Here is a 26,943-nt window from a genome sequence, read left to right on the forward strand (position 1 = left end):
ACAACCATTGTACTTTGTTTCAAAAAACATGTCACTAATTTTTAACAATAAAAGCAAGTCCTATTTGATAATGAAGCATTAGTTTAGAATTATGGAATGCATTTTTGATAAGAAAAATATCCTTCATTTAAAATTAAAATAAAACTGATTGCGTAGATTTAGTTAAATGATGTCTCGTGTAAAAAATGTTTTTTCTGCCTTTTTTATATTAAAGATAAAGGAAGGACATCCATTATAGAATGCATTTATACACAATCCATTATAGCCTTAATCTTTCATGAATAAAAACATTGAACGATTGGCCAATATCCATGCGATATAACATTTTTTGAAAGTACTGGGGCCGTATACAAACGAAATAACTTTGGCTGGCTATAACAAAAATATGGGAAAACATACTTTTTGGTGAGGTTATAGTTTAAAATCAACATGTGAGTATATGTATAATTTTGAGTCGTAATTATAATACCCTACCGTTGACAAGCTTTGTTTGCATTTTATATTAAGCAAAGTTAAGTCTTAGTTTGGTCTACATATTTATAAGATGCGCCTTGCTCGTAAAATATCGATTTAAGTTACTTGAAATGACTACTTGAATTTCTTCTATATTTGGTACAATTATGTGGTGCAATTACCTTCTTAACTGATCATCTGGAAAAATAATTATCGGAAGAAAACGAGCAACTATTAATGAAATGATGGGGAAAATATGTTAGTCTTAAGGGACTGTGTGTGGGCGTGTGTGTGTGTTTGTAAAAACGTATTTCCCTTGAGTGTAGATGTATATAGTACTACATTATCAAACTCTCTGCAATTTCAGTTCGCATGCCTATGTTACCAATACATCTGGAGCCATAAAGACAAGCACTGCCCTTAACTTATGGCGTATGTAGGACGTGTGTATATGCGTGTGATGGGATGCGTGCATGCATGTATGCATATGTGCCTGTGTGTTTGAAAAATATAGTAACGCTTAAAACCGTACCCCATTAGACCGGGTCAACGTTTTCGAGCACATGAAATAGTACATATAGGAATTATTCTCGTGTGAATACTTCATTAAAATATCTACCCTAAATGAGAACCATTAAGGTCACAAAACATGTTTCCAAAGTCAAAAACAAATTAGCGTAGGTGCAATTATTTAGGTTAAATTCGATAAACCAACAACACACGTTTATTGTTAGGCATCAATCTCCAGATATGGATATTACCACTCTCAATTAGATTGTGACAGTTCATAGATTGAAGTATTGGAAATTGCAACACTGTCAACAAATAATGACAGCGGCTTAAGGTAATCACTGTATGATTATGTGATATGTTTATGCTTTGTGACCATGTAATTTTGGGAGGGTGTTATGTGAAAAGAAGAAATAAGTTATCACCAAACCGCTTAAAATAGGGACAAGATTTCAGGGCCCTGAAATGTTGAAAAACTGTATCATATTTAGGTCGGTTTCAGTTGAAATAGAAAAATAAGCACTACAATGACTTTATTGATTATGTTTTTTGGTCAATTATTATCAAGTAATTAGCCAGCATCGCCTGTTGAGTGATTTCAAATCACATTTTTATGATTGCCATGGCTCGATAAAATGAAGCTTATTAGTACACGGGATTTCTTATAGCTGTACTCTCACAGATTGACCATGTTGACAACTTTTTTCTCTTTTTTTTGTCTTCAAATGAAATTATTTGGGCGTAAATATCTTGAAACTAGTGATATCATACTGGTTATATAAGATCAGTTTTTCATATTAACGTTCAATAAATGAAGTGTTCTTCCTTAATGCGTTACTAACGCTTCACGAAAATCGAGCTTTTCGGCATAAAACATCAATTTAAAAACATAAATGTGAGTCTTGGGATTGTTTAAAGACTTTTACGCAAACATTGGTTCATTCTAAGAGAAAAAATAAAACATTTGTCAAAACTGTCCATCTGTGAGAGTGCAGCTTTAAGCGCCATCCTACATTTATATATTAAGGAAATTTATCAATAAATGACCGCAAAGGCCCAATTTATGAATAACCACAAGGTGTACTTCAAAAAGCCTTGTTGCAATATATCATACAAATTCCTCTTTAATTATTGTCTACAAACAACTTGAATAATACATACAAGTTGATAAAAAACGTTTTCGGATGAGTGTAAGCATGTTAGTGTGGTTATAGTTGTAAGTCGGTCAATTCAATTATAAGAATTCACTTGTAGCAACTAAATATAATTGAATGGTTTTAACGGCGTGCTTTTTGAGACTAAGGGTGTTACCTCCTTATTTAGGTAAAACGTTTCAAGAATCAATTACCAAATAACCATCAAAATACGTTTTAAACCGTCTTTCCAATTACATCAGATGTGAATCTAAAGACAGTATTTAGAGGAGTGGAGCATGAACAATTTCATGGCTTGAGTTTTGATGGCTGACGAAGAATAAATAATTAATGCTCTCTAGAACTGCTCGCCTATAAATACTGGCAGACTCGTGTTGGCTCTTCCATTAACATCAGAGGAATTCTGTAGAAGCGTCAGGCTTGTGTCAATTGAAACTTGTGCCAGCGCATACAAGGGGGGAAACATCGACTAAACAAAGTAAGATATTAATGCTACTCTTGTTAATATAAAATTATTTTTTTATTTCATTTGTGTCAACGGTTACAGTACTGAATACGTTGGCTCGTATTAAAAGAAGCAAATCTGATACGTGTTTTCATTATCCACTTCTTTTAATGAAGAATACTATAAAACAGCTATTGAAGCGTTTTAATTATTTACTTCGTAACATTAAGCATGATATAAAAACAGTTATATAATTGTTTTAATTATTCACTTAGCATGATATAAAAACAGTTATTTAAGCGTATCAATCATTAACTACTTTTCGTTAATCGTGTAATGAAAAGAACATTAACATCACTTAGTTTAAATGATTTAATTATTTACTTCATCTCATTTACCATGTTATAAAATTGTTATTTAAATGTTTTAATTATTCAATTTTAATGAAGCATGATTGTTATGAAAATTAACATGATATTAAAGCCTTTTAATCATTTACTTTAATTTATTTTTTATAAAGCATGTTATAAAACAGTTATTTAGGCGGTTTGATGTTTAATTACTTTTCGTTAAGCATGAAATTTAAAAAAAACGGCGGTAATTTAAGTGTTTTAATCATTTACTTCGCTAATTAAACTTTGGCGTTTTGATTATTAACTACTTTTCGTTCAGCATGTAATAAAAACAACGACAGCAGTTATTTAAGTGTTTTAATTGTTTACTTCGTTACATTAAACATGTTATAAAAACATATATTTAAGCGTTTTTATTATTTACTTTTAATGAAGCATTTTATAAAAAAATGATATTTAAGCGTTTTAATAATTTTCTTTTCGTAAAGCAGGGATTAAAAGCCCCCATAAAATTTGGAATACATATTCGATCAGCTAGGAATCACTGATAGATTATAGACTGTTTTACCTCTGTCTATTAATAATTTCAGAAATCTTGTTTTACTTGACTATGTATACTATTTAAACAAAATAACGTTATTATTTATCATTCAATTATTTCATTTAAAATGATTTGTTTGTATAGTTTTGTATACACTCAATAACTCGGGCTGCTGGTACCGTAACTACAACTTTAATTGTCTGGATCTAAAATATATAACGTTACATGGTTCTGTTTAAAGTGACACTCTACTCAAAATCAATACATACACATGTAAAACAAACATAAATTTTGAGTGATACACCCTCAACTACTTAGTAAATAATTCATTTCTGCAAAATATTAATTACTATTAACAATATTATAACTGTGTATTTAATAGTTGAAAACGCAAAAATATTAGTTTGATTGGTGAATGCTAAAAGATTTACTGCGATTTACTATGGTCTCATAAGGTAGAAATACCGTGTTTTCTGCGCATTTCTTTTAAATTAAACTCGGTATCCTTCATAAGAACCATTCTTTTCAACATTTGTTCATCCTTTTGGGTATATTAGAACAAGTGTATTAAATGTGTCAAATCTAAGTTGGGAGTAATATTGCATATTTAAACATAACGCTACTTTTTCCCATTCCCTGCAACTGTAGGATTGTTCCTTGTTCATTCCATTATCGTTTGAAGCATCGCGCAAATAATGCTTTAAGCAATACAAATATTACGACTGGTACATTCCCAGGTTATTCAATAAGTTGTGACATTTTATACAGAACGATATAAAAAAACAAAAAAAAACAGCATGACTACTCTGGCAAAAGCTCTTTAATCCTCAGATTATGTAATTAAACTTTTTCTGTTTTATTTCAAAATCACGGAGAAAATATCCCAAAGGACGTTTTATATACACCTTCTATTACACATTAAAAATCCAATTATATAGAGGCAGACAAATGGGATTATATTAACTAGTATATTTCTTAATGTTTACAATTATAAAGCAATAGGTGTTTTAACTATTTTAGCGAATGGTTCATAATAATGTTTCAAATTAAAGAAAATCAAATAACAATCGGCCAAATTCCATATATGCAATATGTTGCAAAATTTTGGATTTCAGTTTTTGGTTAGGATAAAAAAATCTTTATTATGGTCATTATTGGTTTAGGTGCATACAGTTCACAAAGTATTTCAAGTCTACAAATAGAACCGGGCATTCCGTATGGATTTAGAAATTAAGACTTATTTTGCATTTGTTTTAACTTTTTGGCACTGATCATTTTATCAATCGATAAGCAGTGTACAAGAAGTGTATCAATATATATATATAGAAGAAGCATTTGTGGGGACAATACATTTTGGGGTCAATATCAAACAGAACATCTTGAACCAGATCATTGTAAAAGTTTGTCTGTTGCGCTTGTCGACACCGTATTATTTGTTCATTTTTTAAATGTTAAAGGTACTGACCTTATTTCAGTAGCATTTTCAGATTTTGAAAGTGAATAACGTTTTACCCACTGTTGAATAAAGTATTCCAAATAAAAATACTTTTATACAAGATTAATTAAGAAATCTATTTTTAAATCCTTAATTCATTGCTAAATCAAGAACTAAATTGCCTGAAAAAAACAAATACTAATCTTATAGCGTTATTGAAAAAGTTAGACTGTGCGAATATACTTTTCTAACAATCGCTTAACCCAACACAGATTCTGAAACGTACATCTAAAGAGCAAGCAAACACATTTCATCTGCAAAACAATTGCTAAAAGAGAACACAAAACTTGATTCAGATTTGTTTCGAATAGGTGTCGCAGATAATCGGATTGCATTGAGCTTTATTTTGAAAACAGATAAAAGGAGTAAAACTCATTTTGATAATTACTCTAAATGAGGCTTTAAAGATATCAAAGAGTTGGCTATATGAATTTTATATCTATAGAGAGAGGATGTGGTTGTTGTTTTCAATTTTAGATAGAAACACTAATTGCAAATTAGACACAAGTTTTATAGATTCTTTGAAGAAAGCCGCTCTTATATTTGTGGACTTGTGAATGCGTGGTAGACTTGATTATATTTGAGTGTATTTTAGTGTGAGCGTTATCTATTTCATGAACTATATTGAAACACACAGATGAAACATGCATCATTGTATGACTCGAGGATATAAAGCTAGTATAAATTGCTAAACATAAATGCTAAACATTTTCAAAAAATTGAAAAGGGCATTGCAGAAAATTTGAATTCACTTTAAAATTAATTTTGTTAGTAATTATTTAAGGTCATTGAAACAATGAAATGCTTTAGAAAAGTTTTATTGGTCGGTTTTGATGTTGATTGGTAGAAATATTGAGGGTGAGAGATGAAAGTTGAGGATATGCTAGTACGTATGAACAATATTTTGTTACTTTCAAGCGCAAAGATCTACCTCGAACCGAAAAATCCATTTTCTTTGCTGCGCATGTACGGTAATTGTTGTAAAGGCAGCACGAATGTATCGAACGAAATAACCAATTAATTATTTCTGGTGTGTTTGACACTTTCCAATCTAACTAGAATTTGCGTCTGGTTCAATTCTCATTGCTAGTAATGACTTTCTTTTTGCATATTGCCATTAGTGCCTTCAATCTAATACACCATGACATTCGCATAACTAATTTAATAAATGAAACAGAAATCCAAGAATTTTAAATAACTCGTGAATCACAAGCTAACAGATACATTTCATATTGACAAATATTATGATACTTCTTCAAACGTTATATACATCATTAAATTGTTATGTCTTAAAGTGTACAATAAGTAATAAATAATATATATTTATGGTTTTCTACACAGTTAAGTTGGCCCGGGCACATCTAATTGTTCACAAGACCAAAAATAGATACCAAATATCTACATGCTGAGTGCGAAATATATCTGCCATTGTACTTGCCATTGCGCATTTGATCTTACCGGTAATCAAATAAGCGGAGGCTTGAGCGTTGACTTTTATCTAGGGTGTAGCTAACATTCATAATGATTATTTTACATATAGTTAAAAAATATTTCTAAGTTTAAATGACGAAGGGCATGACTCCATTTTGTTAATTTCCAATGTATTTGCCACTAAAAGCCAAACTCTTGTACATTAGACTAGAATAATTCGAAATAATGTAATAGCAATAAGTACCATATTTCATTTTGTCAAAGAGTCTTCTAAACCTTGATTTTATGCAGCAAGACAAAGTTTATTTTAAGGATATTGAAATCAGTTTGAAAGCTTTAAAACTCTATAAAAGAAGGAAATTACACAAGTTATCCCTAACCCTTAGGTTGTTCTTGACTTAAGGGGCATGATATTTTCAGGAATTTTAGACTATGAGTTTAAGCAAATGATAACCATCAACCTCTTTTAATACTCAGAAGACAGGAACGACTATTTTTTGTTTCAGGTGTCATGTATTTTTTTAATTTATTTGATAACTATGTCCATATGGACATCATTTTAAATAACACGGTGCATTTAACAAAAATACAAACGTAATGTAAGTCATTCTATAGCGATACAGAACACATCCCTGCAAGAAACATTGCAATAAGTATAATCGTATTCAAGATTTTTTACTAGGCCAAGGAAATGTATTGTCATCATTTATCCAAGCCAAGTTGGCAGTGGATTAGACTGTTAAAGATATAAATCTTACATTCAGCACCAGGATGGATGCAACAGACGTGTTATATATATAGTCTTTCTTGAATGTTGCGAGAACTGTCTTATGGATAAGAATTGAGCAATCAATAAGGGTTGCACCGGGTCCCAATATACGACATTGAGAACACATTATATCTATAAGACAAGCGCAGAAGCCATATACAACGCCATTGCACAAGGCAATAGGCTGAACGTATTTTAGCGAGGGTCATACAAGGAAAAAGCAGCACACACAGACCACACGTTAATCAAATTATATGTATCAATAAATATTGGAGTTACCGCTTACGATCGGTCAGCAAAGCATTGTCTTAATTAACTTATAGCTAGAGTTTGACTGTTCAGCCTCAGAATAATTAATAGGAATTCTTAAATGTTTTTACTATTTATTTAAAAAATAATTTTGACAAAGGGTGTGTGCTTGATTGATGAAAAGAGTAATTGTTACATATACAGCAAGTTTTGCCATATTTGCTCCTGTAATAGCATTTTTACAGCAATACTGTTTGTTTTTCTCATTACTTTAGTGATAACGGGCTCTAGGGCAACGAACAGTCCCATGTCCGAAATCTGGACCCAGACACAGAAAGCACTTTGATAAAAATATCATCTTTACTTCATTAGTTTTACAACGTTAATTGTGAAAAAATACAATTCAGCAAATTTAATTATCAAAACTCTACTAGAAATAAAACGTTACAATACGATGAAGTTTTGCAATTTTGTCACAGGAGTCTGATACTGTTCGTATTGATGGCCCCATATGGTATAAATGTCTTACCATTTAGGTCAAAAGTCGCCTTCTGTTAGTTATAATATTTACAACAGAGGTACACTTCTTTGTAATTGGAAAGTGCAGGTCTTAATGTGGCGGTATATTTCTATCTCATAAATAGCGATGCACTTCTTTGTTAGAAGTGCAGGTCTAAAAAACAGGTTTATTTTTATCTCAGATATAGCGATGCATTTCTATTTTAGAGGTGCCTGTCTACGGTTTTGAATATAGAGGTTGATTCTATTCATTATTAGCAGTTTTCCACTATTTTAAGAGGTACAAATATGAATATAGAAGTCCAGACAGAGACGCACCTCTATATTAAGAGATGCTCATCTATGTCGGCGCTGCTGTTTATTCCAAAGTGGCTAGAGTTTTAGAACATACATCCTGTTGCGATGTATTTTTGTTAATTTTATTCCTAGACTGATTCTCTCTCGTTTTTCGTTTGCATTCTCGTTCATACAGTCTGCAATTCAAATCTAACATTTATCTTCTGCGTCTATCTCCATCAAATACAAGGCAAAGTAATGTTTACAGTGACGCACCATTGTAATTCACACGATTGTGAATAGTTAATCCAATTTTTGTCATCCAATCTTGATCAAGGATCTTCAGACACTTGTTATTAGATGTCCCCCACAATTAATGAAGAGTTGTTTTTCATTTATTTGGAAATCTTATTAAGGTTTCGTCCAACACCCTTATGGCTTTCCATTATGTAATGTTGTATTTTATCATCCAAGTCTGTTTAGTCTATTTAAGTATCCCATATAAACATATAATTAACTTATCCTTATGTGACCTTTGATGTCTGGACCCCGTGTTATATTGGTATTATTTAAATAGGTTTAATGAGTAATAATGAATGGGTAAAAAGCATACCGAAAGATAAAATTTCAAACGAGATTTTTAGGTCATTTAAGGGGTATTCAGTTGAAACTGCAATAATTTTTATCTGAAATGTATTTTCAGTCATTGATGTTAAATCGTAATTATCAGCAGGCAATATTTTATTTTTAAATTATACCAAAATTGTATCGGACCACCAAGTATTAAAATTCAACATTTTTGGCCAAATACCCAATATGAATATTATAATTATTTTCGCATATGGTGCCTAAATAAACTTTACTTCTTGATATCAGCTATAGTTTATAATTGCATAAGAGCAGCGCGTTGTGATTAATATCTCGTCTAGTATACTGTAAAATTTATCAATTTCAGTGACATTTTAACAATATTGTGTATGCTTTACTAATATTTGAATGGATTTCAGAAAGCACCTCTGTTAGATAAAAACCTGTTCAATTCGAGAATAATAATTGAGGAAATACTTCGATTGTTTCAATTTGGAAAGATCGTGTGATTTCCACTGCTATCGAATTAGATTTTATCGATTTGAAATTAAAACATACACTCAATCTATTTTTCTGTTTGTTTTACGGTCATATATTGCGATCAGTTTCATTAAAAAGGCATCGTATTTGCAATGTACTTAAAGGAAAGAATCTTAGATTACATTTGTTAATTAAATGAAGGCCCTACGTAACAAACGTCTCTTAAAAACGTTTAAGGCAAGCAATCCATCATAAGAGCGGTAGTTAATTTCAGATTATATCATTTTATTTTTTTCTATATTCATTTGATTAACCATTTTTGTTTTGGTTGTGGATTCATTTTAAGTAAAACGCTTTAACAACGATGCTATAATGGTATAATATATTAGAGGTATATAATAAAACAAAAGTGTTATAATGAGTATATATCATTTTTATTAATAATTATTAATATGTTTCTTAAACAACATAATGTTTATATAAAACAGCTATATTTTTTTAAACAAACACTATAATAACTATGGTTTCATGGTATGCTTTATTAGAAGAAGGTAATCAAACAAAAGCTTTAGTATAATTATGTAGCTTATTTATTAATATATATTTTTAAATAGCATATGTTTTTACAAAAGAAGCTTATATTTTTGAAAGAACACATTATAATAACGATGATTTTATGGTATACTTTATTAGAGGACGGTTTAAAACAAAAGTTTTATTAAGATTCTTAAATAGCATAATGCTTATATATAAAAAGCTGACATTTAAAAAATAAAATATTCAAACTTAGCATTTTTTGAATTCTAACATAAATTTTACCAGTAGAACTGCTTTATATTAATCATGGATCGTTGATAACCATCAATGAAATATCTATTTCTATTGATTTCGTTTTAAATTATATTCATATTCTCCTGCACCACTAGACTTACAGTTATCGAAAATCGATGTTTATAAAAGATTTTGATTAAAACGCTAGAGAATAATGTGGGGTTTCATCAATTTAATTATAAATTAAAAACACAAAGTTCGTTGACTTTGGTCGTAATTAAAACAGTTTATCGTGTGCGACGTCCATATATGTCGGTAAAATGCAAATAAATGTCATGAAATTTCGCGATATCTCAAAAGGCTCTGATCAAATAGTTCTCCAGGGTACTAAAACCGTTACCGGAGCTGAATACTTGACGCTTTCTTGTTCCACAAATTAATGATGACTTCATCATTTAATTCATGTAAGCATAACTGTTTTGAGTATTTGTTTCAAGACTGAATAGAAGCTGGCACAAAATTATGGATGCGACGGCAATGTTGTAAATCATTTGTCGTTGTCTGTGTTTTCCACACTTATTCAGAAACAAATTGTTTAAATATTGTGATATACCTATTATGTATTAAACTCGTGGGGCTTGGTGACATTTTAACAAATTTTAATAATGTTGTAGAATAATTAAATGAAATAGAGACATACGACCGATTGTTCAAAACTTGGCTAAAGTTGGCTACTTTGTTAACTTTCTGATCGTTTCTGCTCTGGAAAATTTACTAATATACTTGTGATTTGCTGTTTTTCTTGCAATATAATATTTGTTAATATATTAGTATGTGAGCATAATGTCAAATAGATCACGTTCAAGTTTACAATAATGTTGTAGATCAAGTTTTAAACTTAAACACGGATTAGAACAATGTAGAATAATTAAATGAAAAAGAGACAAACGGCTAATTGTTCAGAAATTAGAAAAAATGGCTACTCTGTAAACTTTCAAAACGTTTCTGCTCTGGTTTTATGGATACACTTTCGATTTGCTGTATTTCTATCAATATTATACTTGTTAATATCATAGTATGTGAGCACATTATCTAATAGATCACGTTCAAAAGTTAATAACAATGACGTTAATCAAGTTGTAAACTTTAACAGGGTTCAGAACAACCGGCAAAAAGAAGATTTACGTCTGGCAAACATTTATGGAACAAAATCAAGCGCTGAAAGAACCTTCAATTAGGTCTTGGGATTTTTTGTTTGTTAATATTCACTTCTTCATAAGGAAGTTATAAACACGGTTTGATTTTTTAATAACTATAGTTACTGGTATTGGAACATACCGACACAAATGGTGATTCAGAGTTGGTGATTTTAGCCGGAATTATGTAATAAATTTACATACACAACTGTCTTAAAGACGCAGTGACTTGTCTTCTCTAATTTACATTTTGATTTTTACCTTTATAAACTTATTCATTTGAAATATACTACTTATAATATAATAAAATTCACCTTTAAAAAATCACTTGACAGTTTATTCTGATACTCACTTTCTTGAAACTTAAAAAACAACTTTTGTTTACATATTAACTTTGGCAAAGTGTTATTGTATTTTTTAAAAAACGCTCACACGAATCAATGCATACTTAAAACAAAATTAAACAATAAAGTAAAAAAAAGAATACATGTTTATTCAACAACTTCATAGGTTCAGTTAATTAAAACAGTTCAATGTTTTATATATTAATTTATAGTTAATTCTAGGTTTGTTTAAAACCTTTCATTGTAAGCATTTCACTGCTCATAAATATGTACGTTTTTACTGTCTGTTTTAATTTAGTGTGTGGACATATAGATTCAAGATAGCTACACCAATTGTTCCATATCTACAGTTTTATTAAGAGATAGCATCCTACAAAGGACAACCTTTACAAAAAAGCAACAGCAACACATGCGTCATGCATTACTTAATTTATCTCACACTTCTAGGAAAAGAATATTAAAAGAGGCAAGAAGCACATCCAAGCATTGCCATCGCTATCTGTAACGTCCTGTCAAAAAGCTCAGGCTTGCGTGCTCATTACATTGTTTACATGACACCACACGTGATGTTGTGAGCGTGCATACTACATCTGCCAAAGTTTATTACTCGCTTGAGTATGAAAATGAAATCGTTGCCGTTTTTAGAGCCATAATTAATCATGGCAGATGCGTACCTGGAAAAGTTTGAATTGTTGCACGCACATATAAAAACGCATAAAATCAATATTTGAAGGTCTTTCATTTTTCGGTCAAAATATGTTATATGGGGATATCTCAGTTATTCAAATGATGTTGTTTTTAGAATTTGGCTAACTTTCTGCCTAATGCAAACGGAATGCATGAACAATTAACAGTGCTTAACTTCAAATTTAGTGATTCTCTAAAGAGAAACATCACATACCTAGTTTAGTTCTTTAAGCAATTTGAATAAAATGTCTAGGAAAAGTATGGTTTTCATTGACGTGGAACGCTAGGAATCGTTTTTCCTAATCTGAAGTTAGCCGAATGCCATTAAAATGTGTAAGGAAAGTAAAAAGCACTACCACGAAAGTAAAGTACAAAAAGTGGCCACTTCTTATCTTTCAAATCGTTACTTTTCGGGAAGTTTATGGACACACGTTCGAGCTGCTGTATTGTTGCAAATTGTGATACGACTGATTCATCTGAGCTAATCTAATTTAGATATATGAACGTAACATCAAACTATTTGAATTTTAGAAAGTTAACATCGTTGCCGCTTACAACGTTGTTAACTGCAACAAAGTTCTGACAATCTGGGCAGGTATCATAACAAATCCTTTATAATTCCCTAAAATGTAGCGTGCGTATATCACGATACTAGGCAGTATAAATAAATTTAATAAAATAGAGTATTTCAGAAATTAATTAATTATATGACCAGTGAGATACTTTAATAAGTAAAATACTATTTAAGTATAACATGAATTCAGATATATTATGAATAACGTCCCTGTTTTATTCACACCTGCTCCAGTTAGACTAGAGTAATTTACTCTTCCACTAAAGAGTCATTGTAAGTAATCTTATTATCTTGACATATATCCAAAGATGTAAGTAGGTGACATATGTTCCAATGTCGTGAGTTTCCGACACTAGAACAGTGCCATAGGAAATATTACAGACTACCAAGTACTGGCCTACTTGTAAAAAATCGTAAAAAAACCCAATTGCTCATTGAATCTTGAATCGTTGGACACTATAGGGGAATTTCCCAAACTCCTCAAAATGTGTAGTAACTGTTATAGTCCACGCTGGGTGCGCTTGTGTTTATACATACCAATCAAATTTGCCTTTAGCAACACACAAGGAGATCTGTATAATGACAAATTTAACATATATAATGTCCCCAAGTCTCATGTAATATTTTTGGTATAGTACTGTATAAAGCGTATTGTGAAAAAAAGAGAAAAGATTATATATTGTACATGAATATGAAATCCAAAACTTAACCGTAACAACGGGTATGATAACCAATTTCCGTACACCTGGTATGATTACTACGTTCATGATTAATTTGATAAAAACATAACTACGATGAATAACATACTGAAAGCTAGAAAAAATATTAAGGAACAGTTACTAGGCAATGCATTTCATATTTGTCAGCACGGTACACTTTTTTAAAACATAAACAGTAACATACACATGATAGCAATAGTAAGGTTTGTGGTTTGTGCCTGATAAAAATGATCTAAAAGCCATGGTTGCATAAACACACATTATGAATCAGGAGTAGATGTCTTCGTCTGCTTCAAAACAAAAATGCAGTTTCTTTTACTGTAATAATACGCTTGAGAATAATAGATTCTAGATGCTGCCGAATTAAGGACAAATATTTTGTAATAATTCATGTTAGTTGAAGATAACATTGTCCGTATTCAATTATAATGAGAACAGTCTGAATGAAAAATATGAAAATGTGTGTCGGTGGTAGTTACATGAATGCTTGTGGGTTGCAAATTCATACCCCGATTCACATAGTATTAAAAAATTAATTTCTTTTTTTTTCAATATTACAAATATGTAAACATAATTGTGATTAAAATCTATAACTTTCTACAACGTCAACTATTCATCAAGATCCCTTTAATATCGTAACAATCCACAGCTGTAAGTTAACGGTTTAAACGAGTTTTTATATCTACATCAGTAAAAAATAAGTGGAAACATGGTATAATGTTTATAGTAGACGTGACTGCAATTCACTTAAATGAGTGTAAACAGATTTGTCAAGCTTTCTTTATAAACGTCAATATAACTAAAACCACCTCTTGATTCTGAGCTAGAGAATTACACTCAACAACATGCATTTTTAAATTCGATAAAAGTCATTGATATAATTCCTATTGACAACATGAGAAAAGGTTAAAAGGAAAAATGGTCCAATATCACACTTGCAGCAATTTTTACATCGTTTCACAACTAATAATTATTTTACTGTAAAATAAGAAAAATGCAAGTTTGAGTATTGACTCTCAAGGTCAGCCTTAGGTTGTTAGTAACGTTGTAAGTTTTAGAACAAGACCCATGCGTTTTGAAACGTAATAACCATGTTTTTAAGTATTCCGACAATTATACATATCTTGGTATGTTTATAAATGAATCTATTGATTATAATGCTAGGGCAAATCGTGTATCACAAGCAGCAAGTAGAGCTTAGAGCCTTCTTATAGCACAATTCAAGGCAATAGAGTGACTGTTCGAAACATTATGACTCCTAAGTCTGACCTGTAATTGCATATTGCGCAGCTACAGGGGGTACAAGACTTATTGCATGTATTGATGCTATTCAAAAAAGGGTCATGCGATGTAACATGGGGACAGGCAAATAAACACATAATACATCTGGTGCTGATGACGGAGATGAGCACCAGCTTTATCTAGACAATTTAAATCTGTGTTAGTCAGTTTTATAAATTCTCAGAAATGAGCGATACCAGAACTAATCAGAAAGTTAAAAAACTTATATATGGCTAGTTGACAGTGTAAAAACTAGATTTTTATTGTCAACGAGTTTTAGTATGACTGTGGGAAATATATAGGTTAAACATGTACACTTGCATAAAATTCTGTGTGAAAAAAGACAATTTCATTTTGCTATTATATGTAATGCGTACAATTCTTACATAGTTTCAGCAATTCGGGTAACAATAAGTTAGGAACATACATGATTTTCAAGTTCAGTTTTGAAACTGAAGACTATGTTCAACTATTAATGCCATGTAACTACATATCTGCTATGGCTAAATTTGGATGTGGGTTGGCTCATTTAGGTTTGATAACGGTCGGTATGAACGACTTGATGTTCAGGATAGACCATGCCCTATTTGTAATATCGATGTTGAAACTAAAATGCATGTTTCAATTTAATGTCCGTAACATGAGGTCATTACAAATAATGTCTATGTTAAAGCCAGTGCAGTTAATGCAGGGTTTCAAATAGTACGTATTGAAAACAATCTTTAGTATTTATTTTATTATTTCCAATGTAAGTATGGCAAAAGAAACAGCAGAATGACGTTCTTCAAAACAAACGAACAACATATTTGTATTGTAGTCAAATAGTGAGGGACTTCAAAAATAAATATGTGAATAATTTGATATTTTTAAATAATTTTAATATGATATTTCGTATCATTTAACTCTGCGTTTTAACTGTTTGAAAATGTATATTAAATGTGTAAGTAAAAATATACCTATACACATAGACCACTGCGTAAAAATAATTTGATTAAATTAGACTAATATGTAAGACTCTGACATTGTATCGCAGGTACTTTTCGAGTAAAATAGTCAGCTTCCTACAATATAACAACACAACATATAAGCACTAACTTGAATTAAAACAACTACACAGGTTTTACACACGATGAGACGCAAACTACTAACTACTACTATTTTTCTAGTGCGAGCGAATAGCAGGAACACATACAAGTTAAGGTTCGATTTTGGACAAGGTTTGTGAGTGCTGAGTGCGTGGGTTGCGGTCATCAAGCCGCACAAAGATACTCTGTCCACTGTCACCCCCAAAACTAAAAAAAAGTGGTAATAACTTTTTTCACGATCGTTGTTAAAAGTACAAACTAGACATCTGCATCGTGTTCCCTTCACATAATACGTTGTTCCCGGTGCATTCTATATTGCTTACAAAATGTATACATCAAAAGTGAGACGTTATAATGGATACAAGTAGACAAAACAATTATGTACTCAATTTCGGATATTACCGAAGGTTCGCGGCAATCGCTTGCTGTATTGATCCTCTATTTTATTCATTATTCGTCTCTCACATCGTTTAACTAGTTATAGTATTAAATGTCTACTCCTGTGGACGCGTTGTCTATATTGCTTTCTGACAAGTAACATAATTATAATTATTTGCAACCATAAACGTTGATAGATGAGCACTTGTGTAGAACAGGGATACGTTTAAACAGCTATTAAATCTTCATAGATTGAAACTACATCAATGAACTTGTAACCTAAGACAAAAACATACTTCATAACAATAGTCCAACGTGACTACATGAGTATAGACATCCCTGAACATTAGGGTGTAGTACCAAAATAAACACTCTAAACAATGGGCTTATGTAATCAAACCGCTCGACTAAGTGAGTTATATTGCATACCCTGTTACATTCCATTATTCGATGACACTTTGTTCCTGTGATTATCATAAAAACACATGTGATGATTAACCACTCTAGATAGATGTGTTATATATTGTTTCTGTAAAAAAGCAATTATAAAATGCTTTTAGTACCCAGAAATAGGCCATGGGCCATGCCATCATTTCAATTCAGCAAGACAAAACAGAAACATAGTATGAACAGAGAACAATTATAACAGAACGTCAATAAAGGATGTTTAAACAACAGACATATTTGCACATGGTCTTTCTATGTCCAGTTCATTGGGTATTGTGAAAAAAGAAGAGATTTAACGTTTTAGTATGTTTTGATGAAAACTATTAGATTTAATGTTAAACAGTCTACCTGCCTACTTAGCGTCTAACAACTAAATTACACAGATCGTTTAAATGAATGAATGAGGGAGGAAAGCACAATGTCCTGGCTGCTAGAAGCGTTTTACGTGCCACTATAGATATATGATTTTCTCTCACCCTTTCACGTTAAAAGTGCAGAAATGATTCTTTATTAAGACAGACAAGAATTATATCCAAGAAGTGTCATTACATATTAGAAAAACAAGAAATACATAAATGTTTTGTCATTACATTCTTAAACAGACAAGAAATCGTATATGCATTGTCACTGTTTAAAAAGACAAGGAATACAGACATGCATTGTCATTGCATATCAAAACAGACAAGAAATACATCTACACATTATCATTGAATAGTTTAGCAGACAAGAAATTCATATATCACTGTCATAACATAATAAAACAGACAAGAAATACGTATATATGCATTGTCACCGAATATTTGAAAAGGTTCCTGGTCAAAAAAGTTCATTCACACCTATATAAAAGGAGCTTGGAACAGATACATCAGCGTATTGCCACTGCTTATCAGGAATGCTCCATAAACTTAACAAAATGACAGGCAAAGATTAGTTATATGATATATTCTTAAAGCCACACGCCTTAGTGATTATTAAATTGTTTGCATGTTAACATGCGTGATACAAGGCCGCCTTGGGCACTAATGAAGCAGTTGAAACCACAGAATCAAGCCCTTATAGTCAACCAAGGTTCCGTTTAATATGCACGGACGAAGCCGAATCACCGAACATGAAACAAACAAGGCGAAACATCCACACAATGTTTAAACATAATATTGTTGCGGTTGTTGCATGTATAGCAAGATTGAAACTTTAGCAGAAGGAATGTTCACGATTCTGCACGATTGTATTGTTAGAAATACTTATGTATGACACGCATCAAACCCCGACTCTAGACCATATGGTCACCACGTCGAACAAGTAGGTTGTGAAAAACAACACCTTCTGATATTATTGTACCAGTGACAATAATATACATGTTACATTGTTTTATTACCTTGCAGATTTTCTATTTTTATGAGTAAAACGTTCCTCTAAGTATATTCGAGTTCAGGACTAGTATACATAACTCACCTAAAGACAATTTCTTAAAATGTTCGTCTCCAAATTTAGCACGAAAGTGTTTCAGCATAAAAGTATTTATATTTCATGAAATTAATGAAAACAAAGTAGTTAAGACAGAATACGGTTCCTAAAGTAAATCAACTGGGTGATACCTAACTTAGAAAAATGACATGATTTATAAAAAGACGTTAGATGCTTTATGAATATATGCTCCTTCTGGTCGATGTTCTTGGATGGCAACCTAATTAGCTGAAGGAAAGTAGTATGACGTATTTTCTTATGAAGTTACGACACAAAACAGGAACAGCAATATAGAAAAGATCATTGTCTATCAAATTTCCCGTCTCATGTTATGAATTTCGTGGAATTATTGCGCGTACAAACTAGATTCTTAGAAGTGCATGAAACAACATTTACCATTTTTTTAGCTATTATTAGTTTGTATTAAGTGCAGTAACAGAACAAGAAATGCATTGTTGACCAGATAAATGTCGAAACAATGTTTTTATTTGATATGTATGTGAACAAATAAGATTTTGAAGGATTTACTTTATGTTTGTGTAACTTTTTTAAAACAATAAATTAAATTTTCAGTTCGAATAACAGTTAGTAAAAGCAAACTTTCTGTTTCTGTTTATTTTGTTTTTGTTAAAATAGTTCCGCAATTTAAGTTCTGAAAATAATGCCTGAACTAAGCATCATTATTTTTTGTTAAAAACGTTTTTTAACATAAGCGTTATTAAATCTCAAATCTCTACTGCTCAGGTAGTGTAACGGAAAAACTGTTAAACTGTTGTTTTTAAAAAATATTTGTAACATATGTTTCAGCCAACTTTTTGAATCTAAATTTGTGAGCACATCTGAAGTTCTGAACATAACGTGTAGTACTATATATGTTCTATTCAATATGCATTAACTTCGTGAACACTAAAGAGAAAGTCACTTCGGTTTAAGAACTGGACAAGACCCCCTATTTTTATTTTCGATTTTTATTCTTTGTTTGTCCCTGTATCCCAATTTTCGTTTCTAATTCTAGGATCGTCCTTAAATATTGTGACTTTTCCGCGTATTTTCTATTTCGGTTTTAATACTGGGTGCTCCCGGTTCTTTGAATTCAGTTAAACACTGGGCTTTTCCCGTAATTTCAATTTTGTTTTTATTTTTATTTCTAAGTAAGTCCATCATCTAAGGAGGTCCGGTTTTAATACTGGGCGTCCCGGTTCTTTGTATTCGGTTAAATACTAGGCTTTCCCCCGTATTTTCATTTTTCATTTTTATGTCTAGAAAAGTCCCTCTTGTTGGGAGTTCGGTTTTAATACTGAGTCTCCCCGTATTTAAGGGTTCGGCAATATTAATGCTCCTTGTTCCTGCATTTTCCGTTTATTTTAATACATGCTTCAGGCCTGGATCGTACTGCACGTTTTATTACTGTCGATGTGAGTCTCTTTTTCTACACATGTTAAGTGTCATTTATGTTCTCGAAAGATTGGTATTTCATAATTTATTTACGAATTTCATATATTCCCTACCTCTGGTGTCTGATTGACACCCATATGCGCTAGTACTACAAAACTTCAAACACAGCAATTTCACGATTTATCAAAGTTAATACTGTTACAAGAAGAGATCACACTGATTCAAAAAGCCAAAATTGTATTAAATAAGTCATGAATGTGACAAAAGATGTTATCGTCTGCTTCAAAAATTGCAGATTTTATTACGGTAATAGTTCTCCCGAGTACAATAAAACGGTATGCGCAATTCCAGATCTTGCCAATTCCAATACAGAAATTTCGGTCAATCGTATGCACTATTGTTGAACATAATACTGTCTGTGTTAAATCATGGTATTGGTGTTGTGGAAGAACAAATGGTTTGTTGCATTCAGAATGTAATGACAATTACAAATGTGCAGTCGTGTGTTGTAGTCTGTGCAGGCTGACAACATTAGCAAAACAGATGGCCGGCCAAGTAATTACACTTGGAAATATTTCATTCTTGCGATCTTTAGGTTAGCTGTTGCTGTCGGAAATTAAAGTTTAATTGATTGAGACAAACAATCATTTTAGACTGAACAATTTGTGCAACACCCAATATAACATCAGGCGTCAAATGAACCGCTTTGTAATATGAGGTCGTATAATTGGCAAAAAACGTTTTAGCCTGTGAACCACGTGGTGACATGGAGACGTAAAAAAGTGCTGATGGCTTTCTTGCCTAACAGCACGTGGTGTCAGGGAGACGTCACAATGCCAAATGTATTTTTTAGCCTGAATAGCTAAGTGGGAGGGTGAGGACGTAACAATGTCAAATGTCATTTTAGCCTGCAAACAAAGTGGTTGTATGGAGACTTTACAATGGTTTATGGCGTTCTAGCCTAAAAGCCATGTGAAAACGCGAGACTTTCGTCAGGCATTCGAAGAAAGGCAGATTTAAACCATAATACTATTAAGAATTACAAAACATCTTTACGGCGTTTTCACCGCAAACACATTGCAGAGTCCACGAAGAGTGAAGGCAATGAATAATAGATAAATAGGGAACATTTAAGAAAACACTTTTGAAGTTATTGTCGTCATCAGCTCTTGAATACTAAACAAACTTTATAAACACAAACACTGTTCTATCGATATATTGAAGGCAGTTAGGGTAACCAGTCGATAATAGTAATAAGAAATAAAAGTACTACAGCACTACATAGTTTAAAAAGCTGCATTTTCGTTTGAGTTTAACATAAGTAACATAATTTATTTTAATGAAATTATACTTCTGACGATATAAGGTGCGCAGATTTCACATTTTATAAAAAAATTACTACACTCTATTTGTGTTTTGGTACCATGCTCATCAGGACCCAACTAACAAATCGCAAATCGGCCTCCAATTAGTACTAAGCATGATTGTTAAACCTGCAAATTTACAATGCTTTGATCCCCGTCGGCAGAAAACATGTTTCAAGAAATGCCAGTAAGAATTCAATTGTAAAATTGAAATGGCAAAGAAGAGCTCGCCTTGCCTCTCTTCTAAATAATATATATTCTAACTTAAAGTTAACTTCCACATGTCAACTCCTATACTTCCGCTGTTTGTCGCTTTGGTGAATTAAAGCAACATCCTGAAGGGCTATTCGTGCTGGTTTGACCCAGGCGGAAGTATTCGACTCGAGCTCATTTTTCTCGACCCAGGTCAAAACACTGATTTGGTGGGAATGAGCTGAATTTTGACCTTTACAAAATTTAGTGACATTTAACCTAAAATAACCTTAAATATATGTTTTTTTTCTTCAGATTCATCAAACGGGTCACTCCTACCAACTATCTAGCATAAATAACTATGAACTACTGCACTTTTACAAAGTCAGAAAATCTCGAATTGTCTTAATAGAGTAAAGTGAAACAACTCCAATTTCATCGAAATGTGACAGCTAAGAAAAACATGCCTACAAAAGCACCCAAACGAAAAGTTGCAACAAAAACATGCAGCCATCATGCAGATAAACCTTCAATCTTTCAATTGCAACCACTATTCTCACCTGAACATGCATCTAGTTGGAGAAATTTGATCAAGTTTCCGAAAATATCCCAATAAAATCTCAACACAAGCTTGCGATTCACAACTTTTTAAAAAACAGTCTATTTTTTTTATAATATTGTATTTCGATAATACATCAACCTTATTCCTATTTCATTCATTACCTTTCAGTTATACACGAAAACATAAGCATTTACTTGTGAAATAATGTGTGAATTAAAAAAATATAAAATACATGTTGTGGTTACATTACACTATTACTTCTTCATAGTCGAATTTGGGGAAGAAGTAATAGTATAATGTAGTCACAACATGTATGCTATTTTTTTTAAATTCACATATTATTTCACAAGTGAAGGCTTTTGTATTCGTTTATTAATGAAAGGTAATTAATGAAATATTAGTAAGGTTGATTGTATTTTTAAATACAATATTATAAAAAAAATAGACTGGTTCTTTTAAATGTTGTGAACTTTAAAATAATCTAAATCAGTCGCGCAGATAGAATCGTCTCAGAATTTGACACACAAGTGTGTGTACCAGGAAATAACGGAAATCGAAACATTTCCAGATGTTGAAAAGGCGACAGTTGACGTGTTCGATCAATTATGATTAAATGGGCCATGTCAGTTGTTTAATAAAACTGCTTTCGATTGAGGTGGTCTTTACAGTTCTTGAAATTGGACGATAATCGTTACACGCCATGCATTTTGAAGCGTGAAATAGGATTATTACAAGTAATATTCATGCAAAAAGCTACAGTAACAAAACGTTTAAACATAGACACGGTTTGGTGGCACTGGGCAAATGCCAAAGACATAGAACACAAAATCACGCAAAAAAATATACAGGGACATACCAAGAACTCATACATTTACAAAAGGCTTTCTTTAATAATCCATTGGATCCAAGCCCACTAGACACTGAATGAAACACACAACGCCACAAGATTACAGGTTCATATAGTATTTCAAATGATATATACATATATTCAATAAATGATATGTCTCAAAACGATAAAATGAAACAAGAATTCACTAAACCCCTTTCCATCTTTCAACTTTAAGCTTATCCTTATTAATTTGCCAAAAATGTTTTAACCTGAACTGATGCGAATGAGGCGGAAAATAAGGATAACTAACCCATACGATTTGTTAACAGACAGAAACACATTAGAAATATTTGACGCATTTTCATCTAGGTTATTTAAAGCCACATAGCTTTAATTAAAAAAAACAACTAATATTTTTGAACTGCAAACAAATCATATTCTTTATTTCGTTTCAATAATAACATTAAACACAGTCATGCATTGAAATTAAAACAAATCGCACCTACCTATACTGTTCCCTTTTATTCGTACTGGGACAAATGAGTGTATGATATTTTCCAATATAATTTCTCATTAGATACATCAAAAATATTTCAAAAAACTTGTTTCTATTTTATATTGCGTTCGGCAACGAGCGTCCTATTTATAACTATCTTGCGACGTTACAAAAAAGCATTTCTTCTTTTTTGCCTTATATCTATTGCATCTCTTAATGTTTTGAACTCTGACATTGTCATGCATCTAAGGCCCCCTAGGGACAGTTTTATCTAGACGGACGCACCTAATAAGTCATAAACTTCTCCTAAGGATATCTTATGGTGCAAGTCTTTTTCTCCAAATTTGATGGACGTTCCAGACAGAAGGAACAATGGTACAATTCTCGTTCATAGCATAAAAAGGCCAATACAAGTCCTTTGATATTACCAAAAGAGATTGAAAATGATATTTGAAAGGAAATTATATTTATTTGAAGAAAAATATGAAAACAAATTATACAGTTGCTTCAAAATCACAACTACTTCGCATTGAAGACATTTGACACTTTTTCCCCCGGAACTTTTTTTAAAGAACAATGTAAAATAATGTGAAGTACGGAGTTTCAACGCTTTAAGTCAATATTCGTATTTCATTTCACTTTTGATTATAATTATCTTACTACAAACTTGGACGCTTTGGGAATTCTGTGCAACATTTAGCCTAGGAGTGAAAACTCATCTATTTTCGTGATTTATTTTGTATATGAAGCTTTCAAGACTCTGCTTTTACAGCAGGAAATGAAAACAATGATTTACAGAATTATCCGAAAGTTTGCTTAATCAAGCTTTTTAAAAAGAAATATCCGGTAGGTGATTGAAGTGCAAATCACAGATAATGCATCAACTTGATTTTAATAGTTTTTTAAGGATGACATATGACTCGTAGAATCAGAAGGGAACGGCAAAATGGATGTATTGATGTTTTAATCCCAAAGGATCAACACCATTTTGTTACTTTCATTAAAGAACCGTCACCGCTAAGCACGGCAAATTGTTTTTAATCCATTACCACTCGAAGCGTGCTTTTGAAATACACTGAACAATGAGAGTTAATTGATCTTGATTATTCAATTGATTTATCTTTTCACATCTAATATACCTATTGCCAGTTATCATGAAAAATGAATATTCCACAGAGTTGAAAGCGTCATTTCATGCGAATGAAAAATTTCAATGGAAGAAAAATTGCCGTTTATAAGTAATGGTATTGTTATGTAGTTTTATTCAATGGGATATCATATACGTACTGACACATTGGTTTGTTGAAAACAATGGACCTTATGTGCAACAGAGCTGGCTTTGTCATTGTGTAATTTTGTAAACCATTTATGAAACCGGTTTTCCTTTTGCAATTTTTAAAGTAGTGTTTTAATAAGATGTTTTAAAAACTTTCTTTATGAAAGTGGACCGACTGTATCTGGGTATGGTTTTGCAAACAAGCTCTAGTTCTTTCTAGTCCCAAAGGACTAAGCAATGAGTTTTGAAATTAGTTTGTCGTCTTTCTGGAGCTAATCACAGGGTGTGTGTAAGGGGGGTGGGGTTCTATTTATCAAGAATCAAAGGAGCAATCTAATCTTACAGTCAAGATGATCCAAAATCAAATATGGTGGCGTCTAAAGCGATGACCCAAAACAAATCATGGGTTTGGCGTACATAATGGCGGCAAATCAAACATGGTGGCGTCTAAAGTGATGGCCACTAAAACATTTATAGTGACATCTACCATGATGCCGCCAAATCAAACATGATGGCGTGTAATGTGATGGCCAGTAAGATATTTAAAATGACATCTACCATGATGGCCCCGAATCAAACACTGGCCGGAAATGCTGAGATCGTCCAAATTTGTGGTAAAATCGGACAACGTGCAAATAACGATGAATACACGGTACTTGTGAATAAAGGATTTTACAAGCTTACCAGTTTTTTTTGTATTGTCCTTGGTTTTTCATTTTTCATAACACAACAAAGCATTTCTTAATCTGTACAAAGCGTCAAATTATATCGATATAAAACATGGAAAACAAATCTCCTAGGAAATTATTTCACATATATTGGCGCAGACCAATTTCCAATCTTAATTGGCAATTAGTGTTACAACCTTGTTAACCAAATTCGATTAGGTATCAAAAAGGTAATTTCAGCGGTATTTTAGAACACTGCACAGTGATGTCGTTTGTTAACAACAAAACAAATGAAAGAGAGAAAAATAAAATGTGAACTACTTAAGACACGTGGCCGTTTTTAAAATCGGCCCGACTCTTGCCCAAGAGATTTTCAGATCAATCCTAACCAAGGAAAAGTGTTCTTATCCTCACAGAAAAGACACTTGTTCTGTTTTTATTTCTACCTAAAATCGAATCATGTAATCTTGCCAATATTTTGCAATATAGGGCAAAACACAGATGACCTTCACATGTTCTATTCATTCATATAAACATTCATATTAAATCTACTTTCAGAAACAAGATGGAAGTAAAGCCGATCGCCATAATCACCACATTCGTAGCATGTATCATGCTCGTTCAGTCTCTCGCCATACCTGCTCAAAGTGAAGACGTAAGTCACTTCCCCTTTTGTATTTCTTTGAGATTAGAGCCTTATTTAGCACAGAAAAAGTCGTTTACATAACTAAACGCAAGCCTCACATCTATATATTTTGTGCTGTTCTTATTACTGGCTTATTCAGGCTGGAACTTTTTTCTCGTCTTTGATCGTAAGCGAAACAAGCCCCGATTCAATAGGGAACCTAAGCATTTGTACGATAAATTGGCTCGGTGCGAGACTAAGTTGATATAGTACTTGACCATGAAATCCCTGTAAACATGTTTAATTGTATTTATAATCATAATTTGTTTAAGGAATGATTTGATTTCAACTTTAAAGGGGCCTTAGTGAAGTTACAAAAAGTATACGCATACAAGCCATCGCATGGATCGAAGGCAAATTAAATGAAAGTTAAATTTTAATATTTTAGTGCAAATTATTTGTTTATCATGAATTATACATTAGCTTCCCTTATCAACTGTCCCTTTATTTAAATACAGCATTTTAATGCCACTCCCCCATGTAATATTCTATTTTATCAAAGGAAAATAGGCGAATTTAACCGTGGCGCCAATTAAATGTGTTTTTTTATTTCGTTTAACGACTTAGTACAATCGTCGAGTAGTAAATGATTTCTGTATTATTGGTTACACCATAAGAAGCTAGGGACGGGGGTGTATGGGGGTGTACACCCCAGTTGTAACATACCGTGCGACAGCGATGCTCGTGCTGTGTGTAAAAGCACCGGGGTGTATATCCCCCTCCCCCGTTTTACTAATAGTGTAGCGAATATATCTCACCGAGTCCCTTTAATAAGTACCCACTTTTAGTGTTCTCTGCTATACTTTTCTACACTAGATTTTGTTTCAATATTAACAAAATACATAAAAAGGACGTTGACATTTGCAGTGGTATAAAATATTATAAACTTACTCTAGATTTGCCTTTGTCAAAGATACACTTTATATGACGTTGCCGCACCCGGTGATGACTAGCATATGTTGAACGTTTATTCAACATAAAACGGTTTTAGACCTTAAGCGATGAATTATAGTTTCCGTCGAATGTTTGTGTTAGAATGCATTTGTTTTCCTCCCTGTTGGGATCATGTTAATCACTTTATTCATTGTTTTAGAAATATTTCTAATAGGAATTTTGTAGTTGCATGACTCATACAAATTCATAACTTTTAGTTTAAACTCACTTAATAACTGTATATACAACAATTGTAAAACAAGTTATATCACATTATAGTCATCATTTTCATTGACACAATGTAACACAAGAGTGTGGTCTTGTTTTGTGGTGA

General features: G+C 32.1%; 1 protein-coding gene across 4 annotated transcripts in view; it reads left to right on the forward strand.

The window, feature by feature from the left end:
* Positions 1-2,514: 2,514 nt before the first annotated feature.
* Positions 2,515-26,943, forward strand: part of LOC128238164 (uncharacterized) — a 41,592-nt gene continuing 17,163 nt past the window's right edge. For all 4 annotated transcript variants that reach the window (XM_052953802.1, XM_052953793.1, XM_052953779.1 and 1 more), the window contains exons 1-2: positions 2,515-2,595; positions 25,550-25,646. In XM_052953802.1, the coding sequence (XP_052809762.1) occupies positions 25,557-25,646 (90 nt within the window). In that variant the 5' untranslated portion in view covers positions 2,515-2,595; positions 25,550-25,556. The remainder of the gene's footprint in view (positions 2,596-25,549; positions 25,647-26,943) is intronic.

Source organism: Mya arenaria, chromosome 1 (assembly GCF_026914265.1).
Source record: "Mya arenaria isolate MELC-2E11 chromosome 1, ASM2691426v1".
In the NCBI taxonomy this organism is placed as follows: Eukaryota; Metazoa; Mollusca; class Bivalvia; order Myida; family Myidae; genus Mya; species Mya arenaria.